This window comes from Rhinichthys klamathensis, unplaced genomic scaffold (assembly GCF_029890125.1).
Source record: "Rhinichthys klamathensis goyatoka isolate OS25496 unplaced genomic scaffold, OSU_Roscu_1.1 h1tg000184l_1, whole genome shotgun sequence".
NCBI lineage: Eukaryota > Metazoa > Chordata > Actinopteri > Cypriniformes > Leuciscidae > Rhinichthys > Rhinichthys klamathensis.
Window position 1 is genome coordinate 1,893,390 of NW_026606712.1, and position 26,444 is coordinate 1,919,833.

Sequence of the window (26,444 nt, forward strand, 5' to 3'; positions counted from 1 at the left end):
GCTGTGTGCTTTTGGTTTTAGCTGATGTGGCTGCAAGAGTCCCAGGTTGCGATCCCGGACGAGCCCCCGATTTGTTGCACCCATGTTGCGGTCTATTCTTTTGAACTACTCCATGAACAGGGTGTGAAGTGACTTCTCTGAGACTTCTGCTAATGCTGAGGAGCGTTTGTTGGTGGTGGTGGCACAATTTGATCTGTTTTTGTCATCAGAGGTAGTCGCTGACTCACAGTTTCCTCGGAGGGCGAGCGGTTTCAATTTCAGTGCAGGTGTCCACTTGTCAGAATTTTGTTTTGCTGTTGTTTTGACAGCTTGAGATATGTTATCAAATACTTTTCAAGTTTTGAAAAGAGCATCAAGCTCTTTTCTTGAATTCTTTCTGTTTTATGTACTGCAGTGGACACTGTGGCTTATTTCTATTACAAAGCAACAATGGCAATGTTTCTCTGTGCCCTAAAGGCATTTAAATTCTGCCCTTGTAATCACCGCAGTGCCATGTTGGCTTACTGAACGTTGGCAGGAAGGGATTTGATTTGAGAAATTGGACACACCCTGAACCTTTGTCCCTGACAGCTCTTCCCAGTGGGAGCAACACGTGCATTTACTGGAAGATCTCTGGCTCTTGTGCACATAAAGAAGCGGAATAGATTCTTTAATTCAAGGCTGTGTTCATCGTTGTTTCCTCTTTTATGACCATAAATCCATTGGGAGAGTTTAAAAGTGAAATAGCGGAAAAGACACAAAACACAGACACAAGTACAAAGGCTATTAAAACTCGTGATCAAGATAAGCATATGGCGTGTACTTAATTTGATATAAATTATATTTGGAGAATAATAAACAGAGAAACTATTTCCAGTTGCGATTTTAATCTGCTGAAGATGATTTAACTACAGTATTATTTACACTACATTTGCTGCTCTGGTGTTTTGTCCCACTTAGGATGTCATGAGTGTCACTGTCAACATGATGTCTACTTCAAAACTCCTTTCAGAGTTTTACTGTACTTTTTTCCACTTTCATATTCTGCTTCCCTAATGTTTTACGTATCCAGTGATTGTAAAAAGTGTGAAATTCCAGATTAACTGCATTATGTGTGTTTTGTATATAAGAACTGTATAAATACAATAAAATTGTTGAGTTATGCTTTTTGCCTTGTTCTTTACTGCATATTGTATAACTCAATATGCACTGTAACAAATATCCTGGTATATTTTTTATTAAAAAAAAAATAGGCAGCTGTGGTTGCCTGAAATTCAGCATAAAAATTCAGTGTAAATGTTTCAGGTATTACAGGAAGGCATATTAGTGCCTGTATATCTTACAACTTATAACTGTAGGCTATATTTTATTAAGTGACAGATTATTAATATACCAATCATATTTTTTCAAGTCTTGTCCATAAAACATGGCCAACACTCATATAGACAGTGGCCAGAGTCACACACATGAAATATCTGATGCAAAAATAATGCAATAAACATTAACTAAATAACATAAAATGTAACAAAAAAATTCATTACTGATATGAACAATGTCTGAGAATGTTCTTTTATTGTATTTCATCGTAAATTATATGGTAATTCATAGTAAAATTACTGCAATGTTAAAATTTACAGCTTTTATGTGGTAAGTTAATTTACTGTTAAGCAATTAAAAGGTTTGTACTGTTGCATTTTACAGTATTTTTTTTTCGATATGAATTAGATTTTTTACAGTATGTAGAAGTTAAAATCAGTCATAGGCAGGTTTCTACCATGAATGAATGACAGATGAATTTCCTTCCAAATACCATAGTTTGATCATACAATCAACTTTTGACTTCAACAACCTTGTTTAAAATATCTAATGTCCGATCATAAGAATAGTTGCATTTCATTATTTGCATTTTTTATTGCTTATTCATTTTTAGGTCACAAGCCATTGTTTGAGAACCACTGATATAGGCCAAAAGCCTTTGTATGTTAGCAGATTATTTGGGGTCATTTATTGTTGTTTCTGCATCTATTAGCTTTCTGATGTCTTAGTTGTGTGTAAAGTTTAAATCGGCCATTTTCCCATATATGAAAAACCGAACTGTCCCCACACTGTGCATTTCCTGAGACAGATAACAGAGATAAATAAACAAAAGTTATGCAAGAGTTAAGTGCCAGAGGAAGTGTTACCCCAACTGGAGCCTGTGCTCAGTAAGTACAACTTGAAGCTTAGATGCATCTTTCTCAAAACGCCACCCGTCTTTGTAGCCAGCTATTTTAGGCTTTATTGTCATATAAGAGTTGCTAAGAACTTTTCCTTTCCTGTGAGGATCTAATGTTTGACTATGAACAAAGAGGCCCTATTATGGTAAGACGCATCTAAACAAATATTCCCCATGTAACCCTTGAAAAATCCCCTGCTCAAGGAAGAAGATAATGTCTAAGCACACAAAGTGCCTTTTCTGGCCCCATGGCTTATTTGCGTGAGGTAAAACTCATGACTTGTGTTATACTCACATTTCCTCCAGGCTGCCTTTCATTGCACTTCAAAATTGAATGCTGATATTTAGTAATAGTAAATAAGGGCAGTCATTGCCAGACTATTTAACAATTGTTTCAGTCTGCCCTTTATTTTAATCTGCCTGCTAGGCATGTGTTGGGCTTTCAAATACACATCCAAAAGTGATTTTCCCAGAATAAAGGAGTGAGAGAAAATGTCAGCTCTGACATTAGCTGGAAAAGATGCGCCTACGGAGATTTTACTGTTGGTAATCTAATCGCAACTGCTAAAACTTTGCTGGAAGGACACGAATCAGTGTGCAGATGGCCAGAGTTTGTACAGACAGAACAAATCATCTGACTCTCAGGACTGGGAAATCTCTCACCGACCCAAGAAAACCAAAATGAACTTCAAACACCTTGTAACAAGAGCGCCCCCTATTGGTTATGCGTACAGAAGTGTCTATTTTTAAACGACCCCCACCTACCAACTGTAAATCTCTTTAGTTTAGATTAGAACATGATATTCAAAATTACAAGGGAATTTAAAAATACAGTGATGCTTATGTTTAATTCATTTTTGTTTCTATAAAAATTGTATATTATGTCCAATATCAAATTCATTGTTTTTGCTCCTCGGAAAAGAATAGTTGGCCTTTCATTTGATCATTTGAATTTATTTATAAAGAAATTAATACTTTTATTCAGCGTTTCTTATAATGCGTTCTGTTCTTTCATGCATTCATACAAGTAAATGGAAGTAAAGACATTTATAATGTAAGAAAATAATTCTATTTAAAATAAATAGGCCTACTGTTCTGTTCTTTCAAGCTTCAATTTAAATTTCAAAAACATTTTAAAAAACAGTATAAAGAGGAAGAGTTACAAGTAGTTGATGTATTTGGTTCAGGTCCTTGCTGTGAAATAATAGCTTTTAACAACCAACATTGTTTAAAATAAATTAGGTTCTTAGGGCCTTTTGAGGAGGTTAGTTTGCTCTGTCCTCCTTCTACCAAAAAGTATTTATTTATCAGAAACTTATATATATATATATATATATATATATATATATATATATATATATATATATATATATATATATATACACACATGTGGAACAGCAGCTTATTTCACACAGATGTGAATACAATTCATTAGATGTTGAATTGTGGTTTAGGTCCACAGTTAATTTACTGGATGAAAAGAGCATATCTTCCTTTATACTCCACTGTGCTTATTCAATACATAACAATCCCCTATTGTGTTTAATAGTTTCCGTGTGTTGACTGCCACGGGTCATTTTCAATCAGTGTAATCAGCTGGAAAACATCCAAATAAAATAGCTTCTTAAGGTTTTGGTAATGAACAAAATCATGTAGACATAAATTGTGTATTGCCGTCATGCCCTGAGGATGTACTTGAAAAATGACTCTCTAATGTTTCCAGCCGCCTCAAAGATTAAAGGGTCTCATTTGTAGATCATTACTAGGCTTTACCCTTCCAGTTAATTTTAATGTTAGCATTGGAAAACTCTTGTGTACCATACATCTGATGATCCGTATCCGACTCATTTACCATCAAAGATTATCTATCTATCTATCTATCTATCTATCTATCTATCTATCTATCTATCTATCTATCTATCTATCTATCTATCTATCTATCTATCTATCTATCTATCTATCTATCTATCTATCTATCTATCTAATAATTTATCCCCTTATGCAGTATGGAGGTAGCCTATATAATTCATCCTACTGTTCAAATGTGCTAAATGTGTCGTTTTACTATGAAATGTGGAATGCTTGCACTCTCATGACAAACGTGGTCTTTCCCTTTGCTTATCTCTCTGAACACTGACATATAGCTTTTTGGAATTGCATACTACAGTAGTGAAGTACGCCTATTCAGATGGGAGGTTTTTGTCACATGAACAGGAAGTTCCGAGAGATAAGCATAGGGAAAGACCACGTTTGTCATAAAAGGGGTCAAACATTCCACATTTCATAGTAAAACGACACATTTAGCACATTTGAACACAAGGCATGAATTATAAGGACATGTACTGCTGTTCTAAATTATAAATGTTATATTCCTCCTAAATTTGTGTTGTACATGAATACTAAATAGTCACCAAGAGGCTTCACCCGCTCTCCGCACACATGGTACGGTCCTTCTCTCGCTCGCAGTGGTTGGCGCCGGTTGCTTTGCACATGGCCGAGTGAGAAAAATCTCTGGATTACTGCAGTAAAATTTACCACCGACTTCTCACCAGCCCGGACTGACAGGAATCGATCTCTAAATGCGAGATACGGAGAATATGGAGGCCGAAATGGAGTATGACGACGGAGAAGAGCCTTCGTTCAGCGATCCGGAGGATTTCGTGGATGACATCAGTGATCAGGGTAAGAGAGGCCTACACTATATAGCTAACGTTAGCCCGCCTGCTAACAGGCTACGAGTCGCACACTAAACCCTAAAGCTGAGACTGTCTGCCTGTAACTAACACGAACACCCTTCAGATGAACTGTTTAAGTAACACTTGATGCTGCACCACTACCCTGTTTAAGAATGAACGCGTTTTATTCCAGTTAAAGCGCTCTTATTAACGTCCAGCATGTGCGCGAGCAGGACAAAAGCATCGTAGAAGCTTTAGGGAAATAGACGCGCGTGTCACAGCATTGAGTCAGCAGCTGTTTTGAGCTTGATTTCAGAAAGTTCATTGTAGTGCTGTAACATCTGTTTACCCATACAGCATGTTTAAGATGTTGACAGGGTCTTTATTGGATGGTTTATCTGTATGCAGAGCTGCTGGAGGATGTTCTGAAGGATAAACCTCTGGAGGCTGACGGCATCGACTCGGTCATTGTGGTTGATAATGTCCCTCAGGTCGGACCAGAACGCCTCGAGAAACTCAGGAACGTCATTCACAAGATCTTCTCAAAGTTCGGCAAAATCACTAATGAATTCTACCCAGACGCAGACGGAAAGACTAAGGGGTAACTTTTGGTTGTCATTTGGCGAATATTATACGTCTATTGCTGCTTGGACTACTGTTTTACATTTATATGTTTACATAAAATAAATGCATAGATACTGTACTTATGTAACCTATTATGCTTATTCTGACTATTATGATTCTTGATATGATAAAGCATGGTGGTATTGTGTCAGTCTTTGAATTATAATTAATTATCAATGCGCTTCATCTTCACAGGTACATTTTCCTGGAGTATTCTGCACCAAGTCACGCTCTTGAAGCTGTCAAGAACGCCGATGGCTACAAGCTGGACAAGCAGCACACCTTCCGTGTCAATCTGTTCACAGACTTTGATAAGTATGTTGTCCTTAATTGTGCTGTTATTGTGACAGCATTTGTTGCAATCTAAAATAGTGTTTGACCGATAAGTATTTTTTGATGGCTGAATCCAGTATTTTAGAGGTTGCCAATATAGATGATGTCACGTTATTTAATTTCAAGATAGTAAAGGCCCGTTCACAACAAGGACGATAACTAAAATGCTAACTATAGTTTTGAAAATGGTCTAAATTGAAAAAATTGCAGAGTTTACAGAATTATAATGGAAACGGCACAGAAGAACGATACCGTTGGAGACAATTTCAAAAATATTGGTCGGACTGTTCAGCTCTGTTTCAGACTGATACCTCCGGTTCAGGCTGGTCCTCATCCTCAACATGTGGAAAATACTTTACATAAAGTATTTAGTAAACATTCACATTCATTAGTTAACTTTCTAAAGAAGGCGCAATCGCTTGTTTGCTAAGGGTCGGGACTCCAACATTAACACACTGAAACCATTGTATTCAGAATATAACATTTTTATAGCACTTTTTAATGTGTGATTGTGTAAAGGTGTTCACGAAATACCAACCTTTCGTGAACTTGTGAATTTCGCCAGCTGTCTTCTCTGCACCAAATAGGCCAAGCTTCCAGGGATGATCTCGTTTTCATGGAGACAGACGCGGTGTGCACGGAGGGGAGGGGCTGTGTGTGTGTGTGTTTGTGTGTGTGTGTGAGAGAGATGGAGGGAGAGCAGGGAAAGGAAATGCAGCTGAACGAATATGCTGCGTGTTTTAAATGGCGTAAAAAAAAAAAAAGAATAACGAAACCCGATATGTGGCGGCCGGTGTTGATTCTGTGGCGCACCACCACAAATTAGTCTGTGTGGGAAACACTGTCTCATACACTTACAGATGCAGCAGTTTGACTGAACCACTTCTACTTCGGCTGCATGAGATTAGAACACATTTTTATAATTTTTTTGGTCAAGAAAGAGTCAGAGTTTGTGATGTATTTATTTCACTTAAATACACAGTAAGGACTCTTTCCTGTCACAAATCACACATGTGCACTTCAATAAGCCAACAGAATGTAGGTTAATGTTTACATGCCGAGCGATATCGGACTATATGCAGTGTCGATCGGTTTATGCTTAAAGGACAACTCCGGTGCAAAATGAACCTCGGGTGTAATAACACATTGGTACAGACTAAATCGTTCCCTGAGATTTGTTTTCATGATAATCGAATGTAAAGAGTTTTATCTTTAAAAACAGTTTAGCTTATAACGCTAGTATATTGGGCATCGAGTAAGCAAAAAGAGATCGCTAGTTAATACCATTAACAAGGCTCAAATTAGCCCCACACTAACACGGCAGCATAATGAGTGTCCTTACATGCAAATCGAAGCATTGAGAACTTTGTAAGTGTATAGACAGTTTAATAAGAAGATACTTTACACAGACAGTACAGTTAGCGCATACAGACAGCAGTCATCTTGGAAAACAGTCTCGATCAGTCAAACCACGAACACGGTGATACGTGAGCTGAACTGTGACTTGGAATCTCATATGGTCCGTTGTTTCCGGAAGAAAGCACTGAGCGCATAAGAGAAGCACTGAACGCAACAGAGAAAATAAAAAAATAAATATAATTTATCTTATCTTCAATATCTACACGTACTGTTCGCTCACCTTCGTGGTTCGATTGATCGAGACTTTTTTCCAAGATGGCTGCTGTCTGTATGCGCTAACTGTACTGTCTGTGTAAAGTATCTTCTTATTAAACTGTCTATACACTTACAAAGTTCTCAATGCTTCGGTTTGCATGTAAGGACACTCATTATGCTGCCGTGTTAGTGTGGGGCTAATTTGAGCCTTGTTAATGGTATTAACTAGCGATCTCTTTTTGCTTACTCGATGCCCAATATACTAGCGTTATAAGCTAAACTGTTTTTAGAGATAAAACTCTTTATATTCGATTATCATGAAAACAAATCTCAGGGAACGATTTAGTCTGTACCAATGTGTTATTACACCCGAGGTTCATTTTGCGCCGGAGTTCTCCTTTAAACCGCTTATGACTTTATGCTGATAAAGGAAAAAGGGGTTAACTCGTTTACATGACCACATGCATTGTCGGCTTAAGCATAATCAGTTTAACAACGTGCATGTAAAAGTGCTCTAAAATAAATAGGAAATGAATGGGAAATTGACAAATTCTGAGAATTCTCTGAGTACAATCTACATATCGGCCACAATGTTGAAAAAAAGTGCACAGCAATTAAGGGGTGAAACTCTGAAACCGCAAGAGTGCAAAACACATACACACACCAATGAACTGTAATGTGTAAATAAAATCAATAATTCAACGATTTCTATGCAGTACAAAAGTGGACAGCAAGGAAGGGGTTACACTCAATAGTGCACAACAGACCCACACACACACATACACCAACACACAATTATGCACACAAATGAACTGATAGGGCTATTACCATACAGCAAAAATGAGTCAGAAGAGTGAAATAAGAGGTTGAAATGAGATCAGATCCAGATGGATTAACCTGTGATGAAGCATTCCTGTTTCTTTTTGTTACATTTTTATTGAATATTAATGTTACATGTAACGAAATGCATTTATCTGTATTCAGGTTTGACTGTAATAATAATAATGCAAAAACATGTACACTTCAAATTAAAACATTTTTTTTTATTATAAACCTTGACAAAAAGTAGTACTTGAAAAAAATACATTCATACCCACATCTTAAAGGTAAGTAATTTTGCCCAAAAACTTCTAGAGGATTCAAAAGCCTCTCCATAGAGAGCTATACAGGAATCTAGTGGTAACACCATCAAATTACATGTTTTTTATTTTCTCTCAACAGATGGCGCTAAACCGCCTTCAAAAATTAGATTTAAAAGGCCACGACTCTATATTAATCTGAAATACTGCATTCATTGAAAAATTATTAAGAAAAAAGGTATTTTCAATAGCAAAAATTTACCTTAATGATTGCATAAATAGTAATAAGTACCATAAAATTCTCAAAATACAAAAGAAAAAATATTACATTGAGTTTACTGGGGAGGGGAGGAAGTTTAATTTTCAGGTGTCCGGTCACTTTTGACCGTGAAGAGAACAAGTGTGACAAATGAGGAGCACCAATTCCTGATAGAAGCCCTGCTTCTGACACTTATCGGCCAAAGAAAACAAATTTCAGCAAATGCAAAATATTGACAAACACTAATCTAAAATTTCTCGTTTCTGAAGGTACATGTCAATCTGTGATGAGTGGGAAGCTCCTGAGAAGCAGCCCTTTAAAGATTTTGTGAGTAGTTATTCTTAAGAACTTTTCTGATTGTGTGTTATCCAGCCCTGGCTATCCTGTATGTGTTTAAATCTGAGATGCTTCTTGATTAACATTTGGTGTTTTGGTCTCAGGGAAATCTGCGTCACTGGTTGGAGGATTCTGACTGTCGTGATCAGTACAGCGTAATCTATGACTCTGGTGAAAGAACAGGCATTTTTGCTAATGATGTGAAGGAGCCTATTGAAGTGGAGGAGAGAGCGGTGAGTTAATAGTTTCATCTTTTTTTTTTATTTAGGAGCGTTCACCCATTCATCTTTAGATTTTAATCATGTGGCCATGTATACTGTATTCAGTATCTTTTTGTGCATTTTGCTTGTAGCGCTGGACCGAGACATATGTGCGCTGGTCTCCAAAAGGCACCTACCTTGCCACGTTCCATCAGAGAGGCATTGCTCTGTGGGGTGGTGAGAAGTTCAAGCAGATCCAGAGGTTCAGTCATCAGGGGGTCCAGCTCATTGATTTCTCTCCCTGTGAGAGGTATGCCTTATTCCCCTGTTGAAATGGGTTCTTATAGGGGTGTGCGATATCACGATTTTTGATCGTGGGCGATTAAAATGTCTCCACGATCTGCTTTTGAAGAAATAGCGTAGGATCGTGCATTCTATCAGCTGTTAACGCAGAGGAACGGGACACTGCAGTTGACAAAAGTTCATTATTTGCATGTGCTTTAAAGCCTTGCCGGTTAAACGGATGCGCTGTTCTAACATGTGCTTTTCTGAGCGCATAGGCTACACCCGAAGCGCACATGCACTAAAAGCCTGTCTAACAGCGCCTGGTTACTGGACTAAGTTATCTTTTGAGTCTTATTGTGCTAATACTGTGAAATACACACAAGGTTTACATAAACAAAGTTGGTTATGTCTAAAGTGAAAGCGAACAGAGAAAATTGAGAGAAATCTGCTTGTCAAATGCGTGTATATTAGATGCGTCGCGTCTTAACCTTAGCACAGGTCTTAAAGAGACAGTAGCCTAATAGTAAACATACTGCCGCTTGTCCTTAAAGGGATAGTTCACCTAAAAATAAAAAATTCTGTCATTATTTACTCACTGTAGTGTTGTTCCAAACCTATATTAATTTCTTTCTTGTGCTGAACACAAAAGAAGATATTTTGAAGAATGTGGGTAACCAAACTGTTGCTGGTCCCTATTGACTTCCATAGTAGGAAAAATATATACTATGGAAGTCACTGGCTACATCAACTGTTTGGTTACCCACATTCTTCCAAATAACTTTTATTTTCAACAGAAGAAAGAAACTTATTCGGATTTTAAACAAATTGAGAGAGTAAATGATGACAATTTAAAATTTTGGGAGAACTATTCCTTTAATGTTAATAAAACAACAAAACACAAAGAGGAAATCACTCACTGCTCTTGACTGAGAACTTTAATAGAAGCTTTAATAAGAATCAATGTATAATATATACAGTGAAGTTTGTTGTGTTTTATTTTCATATTTGTTCATTTAATTACTTTCTTCAATGCTACTGTTAAATACATACTGTAGCTGAAAAAATAAAGCACTATTTCATTTGTATATTAAGTTGTGTAATGTGTATGTTTGTTCTTAATTTTTAATAACAAAGAAAATAATGACAGATTTTTTATCTTCGCCACTTTGGCCTAAATGTCTGCCATTCTTTTTTTATTTTATATTTTGTTACCTAAGGCTTTGTTTTTAAAATAGGGACATTAGTTTGGCTGTAATGCTCAGTCACTTGCAAAATAGTAAAACCAACATGAAAAGGAATCGTGATAAAATCGTGAATCGTGATTTTCCCAAAAAAAATCGTGATATTATATTTTTGCCATATCGCCCACCCATAGGTTCTTATATATATATATATATATATATATATATATATATATATATATATATATATATATATATATATATATATATACAATTTAATGAGATTAAGTGAATACTTATTGTACATAATGTGTTCTCAATTCACAAAAATGGAAAAGCATAATTTGTTATATAAGGATGGTGGTGATAATTATTGTTATATCATTATTAATATATTTATTATATAGAGATTTCGGAACTAACACCTGGAAACTAACTCTTGTTAAAAACGCACTTGCACGATTCAGTTTATGGCGATAATCTGAGTAGCCAAATAATGGCAGTTGAATCATTCAACTACTTAATTTGTTTAAAGTTATGCTAGTTTAATGTTTTATTGAGCAATACATTGTACATTTAGATGATTCTGTTCTTTTTCATGCTATTAAACACACATTTTTAATGTAATTCGTGTTTTCAGATATGTTGTCACGTTCAGCCCTCTTATGGACACTAAAGATGACCCGCAGGCGATTATTATCTGGGATGTTCTCACAGGACAGAAGAAAAGAGGCTTTCACTGTGAAAGCTCTGCCCACTGGCCAATTTTCAAGTAAGTGTGGTTTGAGTTAATTTTCATGGCACGAGTTACTAATTTGATTATAGTCGAACTGGAATATAATTACTTAATCTAAAACTTGTTCTGCTCAGGTGGAGTCCAGATGGGAAGTTCTTTGCCCGAATGACGCAGGACACACTGAGCATCTATGAGACTCCTGTATGTATCTATCTTGTGTCTGAGTCGCAAGTTTGGATAATCCTCAGGTTTAATTTGTTTAATTAACAAACCAAGTTTTCTCCTTTTGTAGTCAATGGGTCTTTTGGACAAGAAGAGTTTGAAGATAAACGGAATTAAGTGAGTAAAATAAAACTATTGAGAACATAAATACACTGTCGTTCAATAGTTTGGAGTTGAAAGTAAGATTTGATTTCCATTACACGAGAGTAGATGTTAAAACTTCATGCTGATTTGTACTCGGCTTTCGCCAAGATAGCAACACTAAGACGTAGCTTTACAGTAAACTATGCTTCATCCATCCAAGAATTTTAATGCTTTTGAAAAAATCTCATAAGCTCACTAAGTCTGCAATTATTTGATCAAAATACAGTCAAAACAGTAATATTGCAAAATATAACCGTTTTAAAATGTAACTCATTCCTGAATTTGGTGTTAAGTGTCACATGATTCCTCATAAATCATTCTAATATGATGATTTGCTGCTCAAGAAACATTTCTTAATATTATCAATGTTAAAAAACAGTTGTGCTGCTTCATACTTTGGGGAAAACCATGATTGTTTTTTTTAAAAACAGCATTTTTTTTGTAGTATTATAAAAAAAATTTCTGTCACTTTTCACCGGTTTTTCATATTAAACTGTTATTCCCTTAACTAAGACGAGTTGATACATACCTCTCTCGTCTCAGTGCGTGCACTATATCGCTCTGTATTGCCGCAAAACTATGTTAGCACTTAGCTTAGCCCAGTGCATTAAATATGGGCCAAAAAGAGAAGCGACCAAACACTTCCTCGTTTTCCCTATTTAAACACAGTTACTCGAGTAGTGTAACTCGACCTAGGCTGGTGACACAAAATAAAACGTTGCGCTTTTCTAAGCGTTTAAAATTGATGACTATATTGTATGGCGGAATACCATAACAAGTGCTTTTGAGCACTTCGACTTGGCGCAATAATATCTTCACTCGTAAAAAAGTGAAGATAAGAGCTAATTCTCCATAAGAGCTAATTCCTCCTCCGTGTACTCGGGTTCAAACAGATATGGCTCTGGGTCTGCTACAAAGAAGTCATAATCATCTACAAAGTCCGCCATTGCAAATGATCTGCAGTTTGCTAATAGCACAGGTAGTAAAAGTCACGTTGGTTGTATTGACGGAAATGAGAGGGAGGGGGAGAGGAAGCGGGAACCGGTAAGAGGACTTTTCACGAGTGAAGATATTATTGCGCCAAGTCGAAGTGCTCAAAAGCACTTGTTATGGTATTCCGCCATACAATATAGTCATCAATTTTAAACGCTTAGAAAAACACGTTTTATTTTGTGTCACCAGCCTAGGTCGAGTTACACTACTCGAGTAACTGTGTTTAAATAGGGAAAACGAGGAAGTGTTTGGTCACTTCTCTTTTTGGCCCATATTTAATGCACTGGGCTAAGCTAAGTGCTAACATAGTTTTGCGGCAATACAGAGCGATATAGTGCACGCACTGAGACGAGAGAGGTATGTATCAACTCGTCTTAGTTAAGGGAATAACATAGTTTAATATGAAAAACCGGTGGAGTATCCCTTTAATCAATTTCATGAATCCTTGCTGAATAAAAGTATTGATTTCTTTAAGAAATAAAAAAGCACTATCCCTGAAGTTGAAAAGTTTTGTATATTTAAAAGGCTTTCGCCATATCTATCACTATTCATTACACTGAATTATTCATCTGTTTGATGTGTGTTTTTTAAAAGATATTTTTTAATGTAAAATGAATGCATTGTCCATAGGGATTTCTCCTGGTCACCTGGTGATAACATCATTGCATTCTGGGTTCCCGAGGATAAGGACATCCCAGCAAGGGTGACACTCATGCAGCTTCCATCAAGGAACGAGATCAGAGTCCGCAACCTGTTTAATGTTGTGGATTGTAAACTTCACTGGCAGAAAAATGGAGACTATCTCTGCGTGAAGGTGGACCGAACCCCCAAAGGAACGCAGGTATAAAGGCTGTCTTGAATTTGCACTGCCAGGTTAAGCTTAAACATTTCCTTTTCATGGATTTGCTCAATTCTTTTTTGTACTTCAGGGCGTTGTCACCAACTTTGAGATCTTCCGAATGAGAGAGAAGCAGGTACCTGTGGATGTGGTGGAGATGAAAGGTAAAGAGAGGATTATGTTGCGGTTTCTTCTTTCTGACTGTCTTTCTTCTTTTACTCCTACTCTTGGTTCTGATTTCTCTACCCATCTTACAGAGGGCATCATTGCTTTTGCTTGGGAACCAAATGGCAGCAAGTTTGCTGTGCTACATGGTGAATCTCCCAGAATCAGTGTATCTTTCTACCATGTGAAGAACAATGGCAAAATTGACTTAATAAGTGAGTGTTCACATTGTAAACGCATTTCTCTTGACAAGTAGTTTTTTAAGATATGTGCATGATCTAAATATTAACCCCAAAATGTATTGTTTCAGAAATGTTTGACAAGCAACAGGCAAACAGCATCTTCTGGAGTCCACAGGGGCAGTTTTTGGTCTTGGCTGGGTTGAGGAGGTCTGTACTCAATAAAATGTGTGGTTTTTGTATGTATTTATTTTTTATAGTGGTTCATTTGTGTAATTTTACATGTTTCGTCCTGTAGCATGAATGGAGCTCTTGCTTTTGTGGACACGTCAGACTGCACCATGATGAACATCGCAGAGCATTACATGGCCTCAGACGTGGAATGGGACCCCACTGGAAGATATGTTGTGACATCTGTCTCCTGGTGGAGTCACAAGGTGATTTAACTGATTTAAATACAAAAATAGCTAAAATAACAGTAGCAGTCAGAAAGTTTGAGGTCAGAAAGAATAGAATAATACTGAAAAAATGGCCACAAAACAATTAATCAGCACAACATTAATAAGAAATGTTTCTTGAGCGGCAAATCGGTATATTAGACTGATTTCTGAAAGATCACGTGACAGTCTGGAGTACTGACTGCTGAAAATTCATCTTTCCCTCAGGAGTAAATTACAGTTTAAAATGTATTCAAATAGGAAAGTTATTTTAAGCCTAATATTTCACAGTAATTCTGTTTTTACTGTATTTGATCAAATAAATGGTGACTGTAAGAGACTTCCTTCAGAATCATTGGAAAAAAAAATCTTACCGACCCCAAACATTTGAATGTTAGTGTATATTTAAACTCTTTAAAATCATTTTTACATATTTATTATTTTTGTCTAATGTGTTTGGATTGGGAATGCATCTCAGCTGGTTTTTGTATAACATGTTTTTGATTTAGGTGGACAACGCCTTCTGGCTGTGGACATTCCAGGGCCGTCTGCTGCAGAAGACCAACAAGGAACGCTTCTGCCAGCTGCTGTGGAGGCCCCGTCCTCCCTCTCTCCTGAGTCAAGAGGAAATAAAGGTCAGATGGGGGTCAGATGCAGGGTCACTTTCATTACTCTGTCAACTCCCTTCAGTGTAAACTCTAATCCCACCTCGCCTTTTGAAACCCACAGCTCATTAAGAAGGACTTGAAGAAATACTCCAAGATCTTTGAGCAGAAAGATCGTCTCAGTCAGTCTAAAGCATCAAAGGTATGAGATTGATGTTATTGTTTTTTTCTAGGATGCACATAGTATTTACATGTGGATCAAAGTTCAGTGCTCAAATTTAGATGAGTAACACTTGTGCTTTACAGGAACTGGTTGACAAGAGACGTGCCATGATGGATGAGTATCGCAAATACCGTGAGAGAGCCGCGGACATGTACCAAGAGCAGAGACCTCTCCGCCTTGAACTTAGAGGAGGTAACTAATGCAGAGAACAGCTCGATCCAGCATTGAGTTTTATTAGCCGCTTTTCCACCGTCGAGCCAGGGCTAACAACGCGCCGGGTGGGTTGCCAATAGCCTCAGACCTCGAGCCGCGAGACCAAAATCCAGCTGCGTTTCCACTGTCGGGCCACACAAAATTAGTGGGCCACAATATATATATATAGGCTATAAATATTCTGTGTGTGTGTGTGTGTGTGTGTGTATATATATATACACTAGGGATGCAACAATACAGTTAGCCCACGGTTCAATACATACCTCGGTTTTTTTAACCACGGGGTTCGGTTCTGATGGCTTGACACATAAGAGTGTTTTTTTGTTATTCTATGCTTAGCCAATAGGAACAGTAAGAGGTTAAGGAGAAAAAAATAAAAACGATTTATTGTAATACTCCTTTATTTTACTTAAAAGCTAAGAAAAGTCCACTAGTTCCTAGTGTGTAGTATAATATAAAATTAACACTGACATTTCACAGCTGCTGGTAGCCCATGTACAAACTGGGGAACACATAAATTCCTAAATTTTGAAAATAAACATACATGTGAAGTTGGTAAACATAAATTGACCATTTCAAATAAACATACTTGCACTTCAGTAAACATAAATAAACCATCTTAATTAAACTTAACAGTAATCCAGTAGCTACAGTGTCCTTCATTCAGAATGTAAAGTGCAATTTCACTTAGGTCAGCTATCTATTCCTGTATTTTGAAGTTCCCGTTTGAGTAGGCTACACGTGTAAAACAATGCTTGCACACAGTCATTTATTTGTTTACGGGTTTTTTTTCTTCCTCGGTATTATAGTCAACGGCAAAACCGAAATGTCCCCACACCACGGATTTGAAAGACGCCGGCGCTTCCTCGTACTGTAGCCTCAACGCTTGTCATATATCACAACTATTCAGTGTTTTTAACCACATAATGTTTATTTTAGGTTTCAGACATTTAAATACATATAATATATTGCAAAACAATACATTTATAGTTTGTAAAATACACAATGGTGTCTATGGAAGCAGCAATAACAACCCATTCACATATATTTCCCGACGGGTTTTATTAATGTCAGACACAGTGTAAGTAACTATAAAGTCAACTCTATTCTTCTCCCAGTTCACCGGCCATGTATTTCGGGAGAAACTGATGAATTCACGTGCTGTAATAAACCCCAAAACGCGATGCTGGCTTAACATCGTGATGTCTGTCAGCCATCACGATGGACGATGATATCGTCTTTCGGCACAACCCTAATACACACACTGAATTGTCATATTTTTATTCCTTTTATATGCTATATTTTTAATTCTGTTTTTCTCCACAGAAGTGCTGCAGGTGCAGTATTTTAACTCTTTGTATAATTTATATACTGTGTATATATAGACATTTATATACTGTGTATATATAGACATATTTTTGTGTATATTTGATTTTTTTAGACGCGCACAAGCTAAAGATAAAAGATTCTCTTTCCAACGAATCTGAACTTAGTTTTTAAAATGCAATGCGCTATGACACTGCGGTTTTCTGCTTGCTTCCAATTCCTCACACACACCACTGGAACCTTCCGTAAAACAATCTTTCATAAAGTTCGGAAAGGCTGAACTGGAGTGAATTTGTGACATTCGCAGTCTTCATTGCACAGTATATGCGCTGTGAGAATCGGCCGCTTTGCTTAAGATGTTATGCTTGCAGTGCGCGTTCTTGCCCACCGGTATTTTCCTTGATGAAAGCATAATTTGTTCAATGAAAGCATAATTTATGTTGTTTGGAACACAGTGTCCAAACAACACAAATCTTCTATATATTAAAAATATGAATCTCACTGACAGAAGGCTGCTTTCAATTTCAAATGCTGATGCGCGCATTATTTGTGAAGAGTGCTCGCTCATGCGGCTGTGCGCGACTCCATGTGGTTAAATGTATTTGCAACACAAAATGCTTTATGATGCAAAATTAATGTGTAAACAGTCAGTTATCTCTTAAAGGGATAGTTCACCCAAAAATGAAAATTAGCCCATGATTTACTCACCCTGAAGCCATCCATTTACTGTTTTATTATTACCGATGATGACATCATAGACAGCGGTATATCCGATAAGCTGCATTCACACTAAAGCGCAGAACTCTTTTAAAATATTACATGTGGTTTGTCCTGTCTGTTTGATCCCTTAAAGCGATAGTTCACCCAAAAATGAAAATTAGCGCATGATTTACTCACCCTAGGTGTATATGACAATCTTCTTTCAGACGAATACAATCGGAGTTATATTAAAAAATGCCCTGGCTCTTCCAAGCCTTATAATGGGAGTCAATGGGTATATGATTTTGGAAGTCCATCAAACCCTATCTATCCGTGATAAAAGTGCTCGAAACGGCTCTGTGGGCCTTCTGAAGTGAAGCGATGCGTTCGTGTAAGAAAAATATCCATATTTAAAACTTTATCGACTAAAATAACTAGCTTCCGGCAGACGACCGTACGCAAGTCGACCTACGCCAAAAGAGTAACGTTCTATTAATTAGAATTTTTAGAACGGTCTTAAATAGAATTAGAATTAAAGTTCTATTTATAAGATTGATTGATTAATTAATAAATAAGAAAAAAAGTAGATCAGGGATTGTTTTGGAATTGGATCATGACTCCCAGAATCGGATCGAATCATGAGGTGACTAAAGATTCCCACATATACAAAGATTTATTCCTTGTCTTTGTTGAATACAGAAAATAAAAAGCTTAAGTTATTGCATATTAAATCGCAATATTGGTATAAATAATCGCAATTAGATTATTTTCCAAAATCGTTCAGCCCTGGTGTCAGTGCACCATCATAAATGACTTGCGTCTCAGAGCGCGCAGATGAAACACAATAAACCCTGTCATGTTCTCTCGCATTTGGATGCTGGTGTTTGGGAGCACAATCATGCGAGACACTTATGAGAGTGAATTAAACTAAATCATTCTAATGACAGACTCTAGCTCAGGCATTTCAGGATGATTAAACCAACATTTGAGATGCTGTGCAATAAAATTTCTTCGTGGGTTAGTCCAGTTATCCAATCAAATCCTCTGTTGGGGCAGTCACGTTAGTTTGTTTTTTTGTTGTTGTAGTGCATAGAGGGATTTATTTTGTAAATGTGTTTCCATTGTAGTTTGTGCTTTAGTTTTGTTGTCTTATCAGATAAAAAATTGAACCGCCTCAGTTGAGCTTAATTTTAAGCACATTGTTAGAATTTATGCACTTCTTGGCGCTTCCATCCATTTTTATTTTATGCAATAACCCAAAATGTGCATAAAAATAGGTGAATGGAAACAGCAAGTGGCAAGGAACCCAAAATACATGACAGAAACAAGGCTCAGTCTGTGATGGTTGACATTTAATTGTCAACAGAATAATTATTGTCAACATGTAATTATTGTGACAGTCCTACCTAGAGGTTGAGTTTGGGTTAAACACTATACTCAAGTCATCACTGGATTTTCTGATCTTTTCTAGGTGTGGACACTGATGAGCAAGACAGCAACATCGATGATTATGAGGAAGAGACCATTGAGTTTTTCATCAATGAAGAAATTATTCCCATCGGAGATCTGTAATTCCAACAGCAGGTACTGTATGTGCAGCAATATTACTCTGGTATGGTCTTTGTAATACCTTGGCACAGTCGTAATTATTTTGTTTTCTTATTTTCAGTATCCGTTTTTTAGTGGAGGAGCGTGGCAAAGTGAGGGATCCCCCTATAAGAGTATTCTTTGTTATCATCAGTCAAGTGCCTTTTAATACTGGTCGCTGCAGAAGGAGAATTTGGTGCCACTGTTGACTGCTGCTTTTTAACAAAATCATCCAGCTGTGGGAGAATCTGCCCTGCCAACATCATCCGGGCCTGCTTTTGGTGGATCTGATCGTAATGTGTTCTTGTTCCTGCCTTTGGTTGGTCTACCTTGTCAAAGGGTGTCACCATGGCAAAAAATGCCATAAACTGTTTTTACATCAACTCACCGAAGGAAAACTTTTTGTTTCCTCAGATTTTCCAAAAGGCAAACTTGTACTCTAGTGTGCAAAAATGGCACTACAGTGGTCTGTATCCTCCTCCATTCAGATTACCTGATATTAAATGCGCAACAAGGGAATAAAGTTGAACTGAAATTTAAGTCTTTGTTGTTTTTCTCTATTGTTGAATTTGAAGCAAAAACACATGATGAAACTTTAGCTAGTTCTACTAAACTTTCCTAAAAGTTATTCTTACTAAACTTTAGTTGATAGTGTATTTTGGACAATAATAGGTTTTTGTGCAGAAACAATATCAGGGATTTTAGGAAATGTTGGTGTAAATATAAAGATCAATGATGAATTTAGTATTATGTGACATTCAGGTTGTCTTTCAACCTTAGTTTGTATATATATATATATATATATATATATATATATATATATATATATATATATATATATATATATATATATATATATATATATATATATATATATATGCTGTATAAATATATAACAAATAGCTGTTTCTTCCTAATAAAATATTTTAGAACTAGGCATAACTAGAAAAATATTTATTGTATTGACTTCCATTAGTATTTTTTTAGTATGTAAGTCAGTGGGGTCCATCAACTCCCATATTATTCAAAATATCTTTTGTGCTCAACAGAAAAAAATCATACAGATTTGGAGCAACTTCAGGGTGAGTAAATGATGACAGAACTATCCCTTTAAGTCTCCATGAAATCAAAATTGAAGTTTTTTTTGGCTTTTAATTTGAATATGTCAGCCTTACTGTTGTCTATTATATCTATAATGACACAATTCACATTTAGATGATAAAAGTGTTCAAAACTTAGTCCCTCACTTCTGCCAATATGGGTCAATAATTTTGATATCACTCTGCAATTCAGCTTCTCCTCAGATTTTTTGTCTAATCAAATGCTCTCTATAAAGTGTCCCTCCCCCTACACTATAAATTGAAGCTGAGGCTAAAATCTGTCATTTTGTTCACACATTTACTACTTTCTACATGGTGTATGGAACATAGTGCACTATATGGGGGATAGGGAACAATTCAGACAGTGTAAATTATACTTTCCATTGGGGCGAATGAAGTCTGGTTTCATGTTACTGTCGCACAAACACAGCCTGCTCCGGTCCAGAGACACGATAGGACAGAGTGGATATCAAAATGTATTGGACCCCCATTTGAATTCTGCACAGAATGCTATATTTTAAAGCGATATGGAGGAGAAATGACTAGAGATTGGGAGTAAACTGCGGCTTTACAGAGCTCAACGGCTTTGGCCGAGCTATTGGCAAATTTTTTTTAATGGGAGGAGCTATTCGGTATGCCCTGCCCTGTCTTCCTGTTTCAGTGGAAAATATGCCAAAACTCATCACATTGACTGCATCCGGAATGGCATACTTCCCTACTAAGTAGTCGAAAAACAAACAGTATGTGACACAAGTATGTCCGAATTCACAGTATCCATTAACGAGTAAGCAAAAAGTACCCGGATAACCTACTTCTTCCAGGGAGATTCTGAAGTGTGCATATGATGGACACTTCACTATCCCATGAGGCCACGGGAGGGGATTTATGAATGGCAGTGAAGCGACATAACTGACTGGTTGGTCACATGATAATTACAACATGGCGTATGTAGCCCAGATTACATTCATACAACACACATCCACCGTTGTAAAGTATTTTTTGTTGTTGTTGAAAATAAGTACCTACTAGTATGCGATTTTGGACGCAACCATTGAATAATTCAGAACGTTTCAAGGCACTTCTTGGGCCTTTACATTTTTTCACGTTTGATTGTATGTGGTCCCATGTTGCTTAACATATTGTTGCATATGTTAATTAGAACATTTTTTTATTGATGCTGGCTAGACACCAAAGTTTTATTGTGGTAGCGTTTCCAACTGTTGCATTTTTCCAGAAACTATTGTAGGTGAAACTCGTTGTTCTCTGACACCTTTCATCATGTGGTCTTTTCTCTCTATAAAATATAAAAAGCGAAAGAGTCTGCTGTGCTGACAAAACTGTCTCAGCAGCAGAACCTTGCGTTCACAGTCAGAAATCTCGCGATATCTGAGCGGAGCACTGAAGCGCTGCTGTGTCAACACCCCGCGCGCAGCACATCCCTCCTCAGCTGACGCCGTCTGCCTGCCTGCCGAGAAATATACACTCCTGCTATGAGGTGAGACCGTTATCGTTACAGCCACGTTTGGACACGTTACACATTAATTTCGACCATATCATACTAAACATAGTACTCATTTAATTCCGTGTGGTCGAAACACAACCGATCTACAAAACCCCAGGCATGAGTAGCTTCATGACTTCCTATGGAAAAAAGTGGTGTAGGCACTTGCTCTAGATTTGAATTCATATCTTCATGTTGTCAATTTAAAATACAATCGACACAGAATCATCCAATTTAACCGGAATCAGCTGCTTAGTTGAAAGTATCTATACATGAATGGCTTAGGAGGAGTTTTCACGGATAAGCTCGAATGTTTGCAGCTTCCTCCCACAGTAAGAGATGGTGTCAAAGAGCTGCATTGTGTCCAGCTGAATGTGAGGGGTCGCCTTTGCCTTTGAAATGAACGCGAGGGCATGGCAAATGTATAGCTGTTCACTGTGAGTTTTCCGAATAATAATTGGCCTGAATTTAAATAAATAAAAAAATACATCGAAAAATCCACACGTGTAGCTCGTAAACATTTGTCAGTTTTATAGTGATTGATTATTACGCCTCGCTTGCTACTATGCAAGCACATTTTGTTTGTAGCCGACATCATTTTGTGTTGTGCTGTGACGCCATTCACTAAACGAGCCAATAACTGTGCGTTATCAGCCTCTTGTTTTGTCACACGACAAATGGTACAGAAGAATTTAATGGGTCTGTTCCAACAATACATTAATTACTGCTGTTTCCTATGTAGTTGTGTTCGTATTCTGTCTCAGCATTCCCTACAAGGAAGATAATAATCATATCAATATTTAATGTAGAAGCCTGTAAACCCCTTCAGGGTGATATGAGGCCCCGGTGTGCCAAATAACCATTGACGGAGGTTACATTACATTACTTATTAAATAAATCTGTTTGATCTAAAACACCCTCAGTGTTATGTAAGGGATAATGTTTAGTCAGTCAGTCAGTTATTATGCCCAAACAATCCCTGACAGGATTTAATTTGTGAAAATGGCCTGCTGTCCGAATAAATAGACATGAGTATCAATGTGTCAAAATATGAATATCAAAATTTTTATCTTAACGTATCCAATAAGAAAAGATCTGACAAGCGTCTGATCAATAATATGAACTATTTGTAAAAGAAACTTTTTATTATGGACCGGTTAAGGCTGAAATATACTGCACAATTTTTAAAATCCTAGATTTAAAAAAAATATATATATATGTATATATTTTTTTAAACACTATGCATCATACACTTGCTGACTGTACATAAATGGTTAAAGAGAAAAACTGGGCATCATACACTAAATGACTGATGATCACACACAACACTCAATCACGACCAACCAATCAGAAATGAAAATGTTGAGTCATGTAAAGAGATTATAAAATGTTACTTTTCTATTGCATGATGAAAGTCGCAATATTGCTCAACATTGAACCAAGTAGTTTGCACACTCTTGATTTCCCTTTTCTGATTTGTTTTCCTCTACTTCAGAGTATGATGTATGCGGTCTGGGCTGTGGATTATGTAATGGAGTTGAGATGAGAATGGCACTTTCTCAGTCAAAATCAACCAAAATGGGAAAATCGAGACTGTTCCGCATTTTTATGATCGTGGGTGCCGTCTTCATGATCCTTCTTATAATCATATACTGGGATGATGTGGGGGCCTCTAATTTTTACCTGCACACAACCATCTCCGGGCCCCATCCGTCCCGCCTCTCTCCACAGGCCCGTCGTGACCCTGAAAAGAAAATAGAGGAAGACAAAGAGAGCTCGTTCTTGATGGACATAGATGCTTTTGTCAACCAGTTTTTGGAAGGAACCGCAGACCCCACGGAACAGGTGAGAGGAGAACCGCCCCCTGGAGACCCTCACAATCAGTCCTCTGAGAAATCGGATGAGAAATTTGTCCCGAGACGAGAGTGGAAGATCCATCTGACGCCAATTGACCCTGAGAAAAAACAGAAGCAAGAGAGTAGAAAGCAGCTGATCCAAGATGTGTGCAGTAACAGAAGTTTTTTAGACTTCCCTGGAAAGAACAGGACTTTTGATGACATACCCAATAAAGAGTTGGATCACCTCATTGTGGACGACAGGCATGGAATTATTTACTGTTACGTGCCCAAGGTGGCCTGCACAAACTGGAAGCGCATTATGATCGTGTTGAGCGAGAGCCTGTTATTGGACGGCGTGCCCTACCAAGACCCTCTAGATGTTCCTCAGGAGCTCATCCACAACAGTAGCCTGCACTTCACCTTCAACAAGTTCTGGAAGCGCTATGGAAAGTTCTCACGGCACCTCATGAAAATCAAGCTTAAGAAATACACCAAGTTTCTGTTTGTCAGGGATCCTTTTGTACGTCTGATCTCTGCCTATCGCAACAAATTCGAACAAGAGAACGAGGACTTCTACAAGAGATTCGCTGTTATCATGCTGAAAAAATATAGCAATTACTCGAATCCCCCAGCCTCAGTCGTGGATGCTTTTGCCGCTGGGATTCGACCGTCTTTCTCAAATTTCGTTCGGTATTTACTGGATCCTAACACTGAGAAAGAGATGCCTTTCAACGAGCACTGGAGACAAATCTACCGTCTGTGCCATCCATGCCAGATAAATTACGATTTCGTGGGGAAGCTGGAGACCTTGGATGAGGATGCTGAGCATTTGTTGCGGATTCTCCGCGTAGACAATGTCGTCGAGTTCCCGCAAAGCCATCGTAACCGTACGGTCAGCAGTTGGGAGCAGGATTGGTTCGCCAGCATACCATTGGAGTCCAGAAAAGAGCTGTACAGGCTCTATGAAGCCGACTTTAAACTGTTTGGATATTCCAAACCAGAGAAGTTGTTACATGAGTGAAATGTTCATCATCAGCTTTACTGGGGTGCTGAAAATATTTTCACAGCACAATAAACACGGTGATGGGAGTTCCTGATGCCTGGTTCCTGATGCGTGGCTTTTTCACATTATGCTGTTTATAAAGACTCTTTCACATGACTCTCGTCCAAAGGATCAATGTTTGTTTAGTTCGCATGGTCCACTTAAGTCCTGCAGGTAGATACTCTAATTGAACCATCTGCTTTCACAAAGCATCTTTCTCCACTCAGCCATGCACATTACGTGCCGGGAACAAAAACATCCTCATCATCACTGAACAAAAAACATCCTCATCATCACTGTCTCCTCTCCACCAGTAAGCTGGTGTGTGGTGGGCGTTCTGGCGCAATATGGCTGCCGTCGCATCATCCAGGTGGATGCTGCACATTGGTGGTGGTTGAGATTCCCCCTTCTATGTAAAGCGCTTTGAGTGCTGAGAAAAGCTAGCCTGGTTAAAACCAGACCATTCTCAGTTGTAACTAACTTATGGTCTGGCAAAGCGTCATAGACAAATCATTTCCAGAGGGGCGTCACCAACGGACGTCGCGGATAGACCTAAACCCAATCAGAGCGATGGAGATGACGTATGCAGAGCGGTGGAGAAACATCTCCGAGTGTTGTTCTTTGCTCGGTTTTTAACAAAAAGGAAACGTTCAAATCGCTTAAAACAGACGCGATAGCTGATTCGAACGAGTGATGTTCGACGCGGCATCCATCTTTGTAATGTAGGCTACAAAATCTGCTTCAAAATCCCAGCGCTGTCGTCATCATGTAAAGCCCGCCCCAACGTTTCTGATTGGTGCCTCGATTTCGACGGATTGGAGATGGGCTTGAATGAGCTCTTTGCCATTATTAAAAACAAGATATTGTGGCCATGGATTAAGAATTTGTTCCCACGTTGTGCAAATTAGTTAAATGTGGTCACATTCGTTCCCTTGTTTTAGTCCAATCTTAGCCATGATTTAACCTGTTAAAGGCAGAGTATGCATGTTTGCAACTGCTAGAGGTCGCTTATTCAAAACAATAACAACGACGTAGCTTGATGACGCTGTGACGGAGCGTGGAATCATGGGAGTTGTCTTGTTCACCTCCACAGCCATTTTTGCTTTCGACAGAACCCACAGTAAACGATAATGAATAATTTGTGGTCTATCACGAATGTGCAAAACAAACAACTGTGGCTTGCTAGACGTGTCTTAGCTATCACCATAAATGGTGTGTCATTCGAAAGCTTGCACTCCATTCATCCTGTGAAAACCGTTTTGAAATCGGAAATTGCATTACAATGGAAATGGTCATTTAAATCTTTTTAGCAGGCTCATTTTTTGTGATATCAACTTAAAATTTGGAACACAACTTGGTTAGGCACATGCCTTTGATTTGCTAGCACGTTTAGAGTCCAAATTATGTTATAAAAATGTTTAGTTCAGTACATTTGGTTTACAGTAAACACTCTTTTATAGCTTTAGTTTTGAAGTGCTTTCACATCTGCAATAATCGGCTCAGTGTCCTCTTTAAAAAGCTTGCGTGACCTACAACAATTTTCACATATATTTAAAAAGGGGGGTGACTATTAACAGGTTAAATAAATTAAAAAAGAGAGCGAATTAGTTTAACGTGGCCATGATTTAACTAGAACAAAGGAAATAAGAGTACAACATGGCCACAATTTAACTAAAACGAGGGGACAATTTGACCCAAATTGTTAAATCATGGCCATAAATTAAGTTGTGGGAATGATTTCTTCATGGCCAGAGTATCTATTTTTTCCGACGTGTCATGTCCGTACAAAAATATTTGTTTTCACAAATATTTCATT

At 37.7% G+C, this 26,444-nt stretch overlaps 2 protein-coding genes across 3 annotated transcripts in view; both read left to right on the forward strand.

Annotated features, from left to right (window-relative positions):
• The first annotated feature begins 4,636 nt into the window (after positions 1-4,636).
• The window catches only part of eif3ba (eukaryotic translation initiation factor 3, subunit Ba), a 179,154-nt gene continuing 157,346 nt past the window's right edge, over positions 4,637-26,444 (forward strand). The window contains exons 1-19 of one of the 2 annotated variants that reach the window (XM_056261661.1): positions 4,637-4,876; positions 5,278-5,470; positions 5,689-5,808; positions 9,048-9,105; positions 9,219-9,347; positions 9,467-9,624; positions 11,421-11,552; positions 11,651-11,717; positions 11,809-11,855; positions 13,506-13,716; positions 13,805-13,877; positions 13,971-14,093; positions 14,189-14,267; positions 14,356-14,494; positions 15,004-15,129; positions 15,224-15,301; positions 15,406-15,514; positions 19,032-19,144; positions 19,230-19,687. In XM_056261661.1, coding sequence (XP_056117636.1) covers positions 4,774-4,876; positions 5,278-5,470; positions 5,689-5,808; positions 9,048-9,105; positions 9,219-9,347; positions 9,467-9,624; positions 11,421-11,552; positions 11,651-11,717; positions 11,809-11,855; positions 13,506-13,716; positions 13,805-13,877; positions 13,971-14,093; positions 14,189-14,267; positions 14,356-14,494; positions 15,004-15,129; positions 15,224-15,301; positions 15,406-15,514; positions 19,032-19,132 — 2,046 coding nt within the window. In that variant the 5' untranslated portion in view covers positions 4,637-4,773 and the 3' untranslated portion in view covers positions 19,133-19,144; positions 19,230-19,687. Of the gene's footprint in view, positions 4,877-5,277; positions 5,471-5,688; positions 5,809-9,047; positions 9,106-9,218; positions 9,348-9,466; positions 9,625-11,420; positions 11,553-11,650; positions 11,718-11,808; positions 11,856-13,505; positions 13,717-13,804; positions 13,878-13,970; positions 14,094-14,188; positions 14,268-14,355; positions 14,495-15,003; positions 15,130-15,223; positions 15,302-15,405; positions 15,515-19,031; positions 19,145-19,229; positions 19,688-26,444 lie in introns of those variants that run through there. The other variant, XM_056261662.1, reaches the window with a different exon arrangement.
• Positions 21,635-24,681, forward strand: chst12a (carbohydrate (chondroitin 4) sulfotransferase 12a). The gene is made up of 2 exons (XM_056261667.1): positions 21,635-21,742; positions 23,244-24,681. Exon 2 carries the CDS (start codon positions 23,291-23,293, stop codon positions 24,605-24,607), a length of 1,317 nt encoding a protein of 438 aa, XP_056117642.1. The 5' UTR covers positions 21,635-21,742; positions 23,244-23,290; the 3' UTR covers positions 24,608-24,681.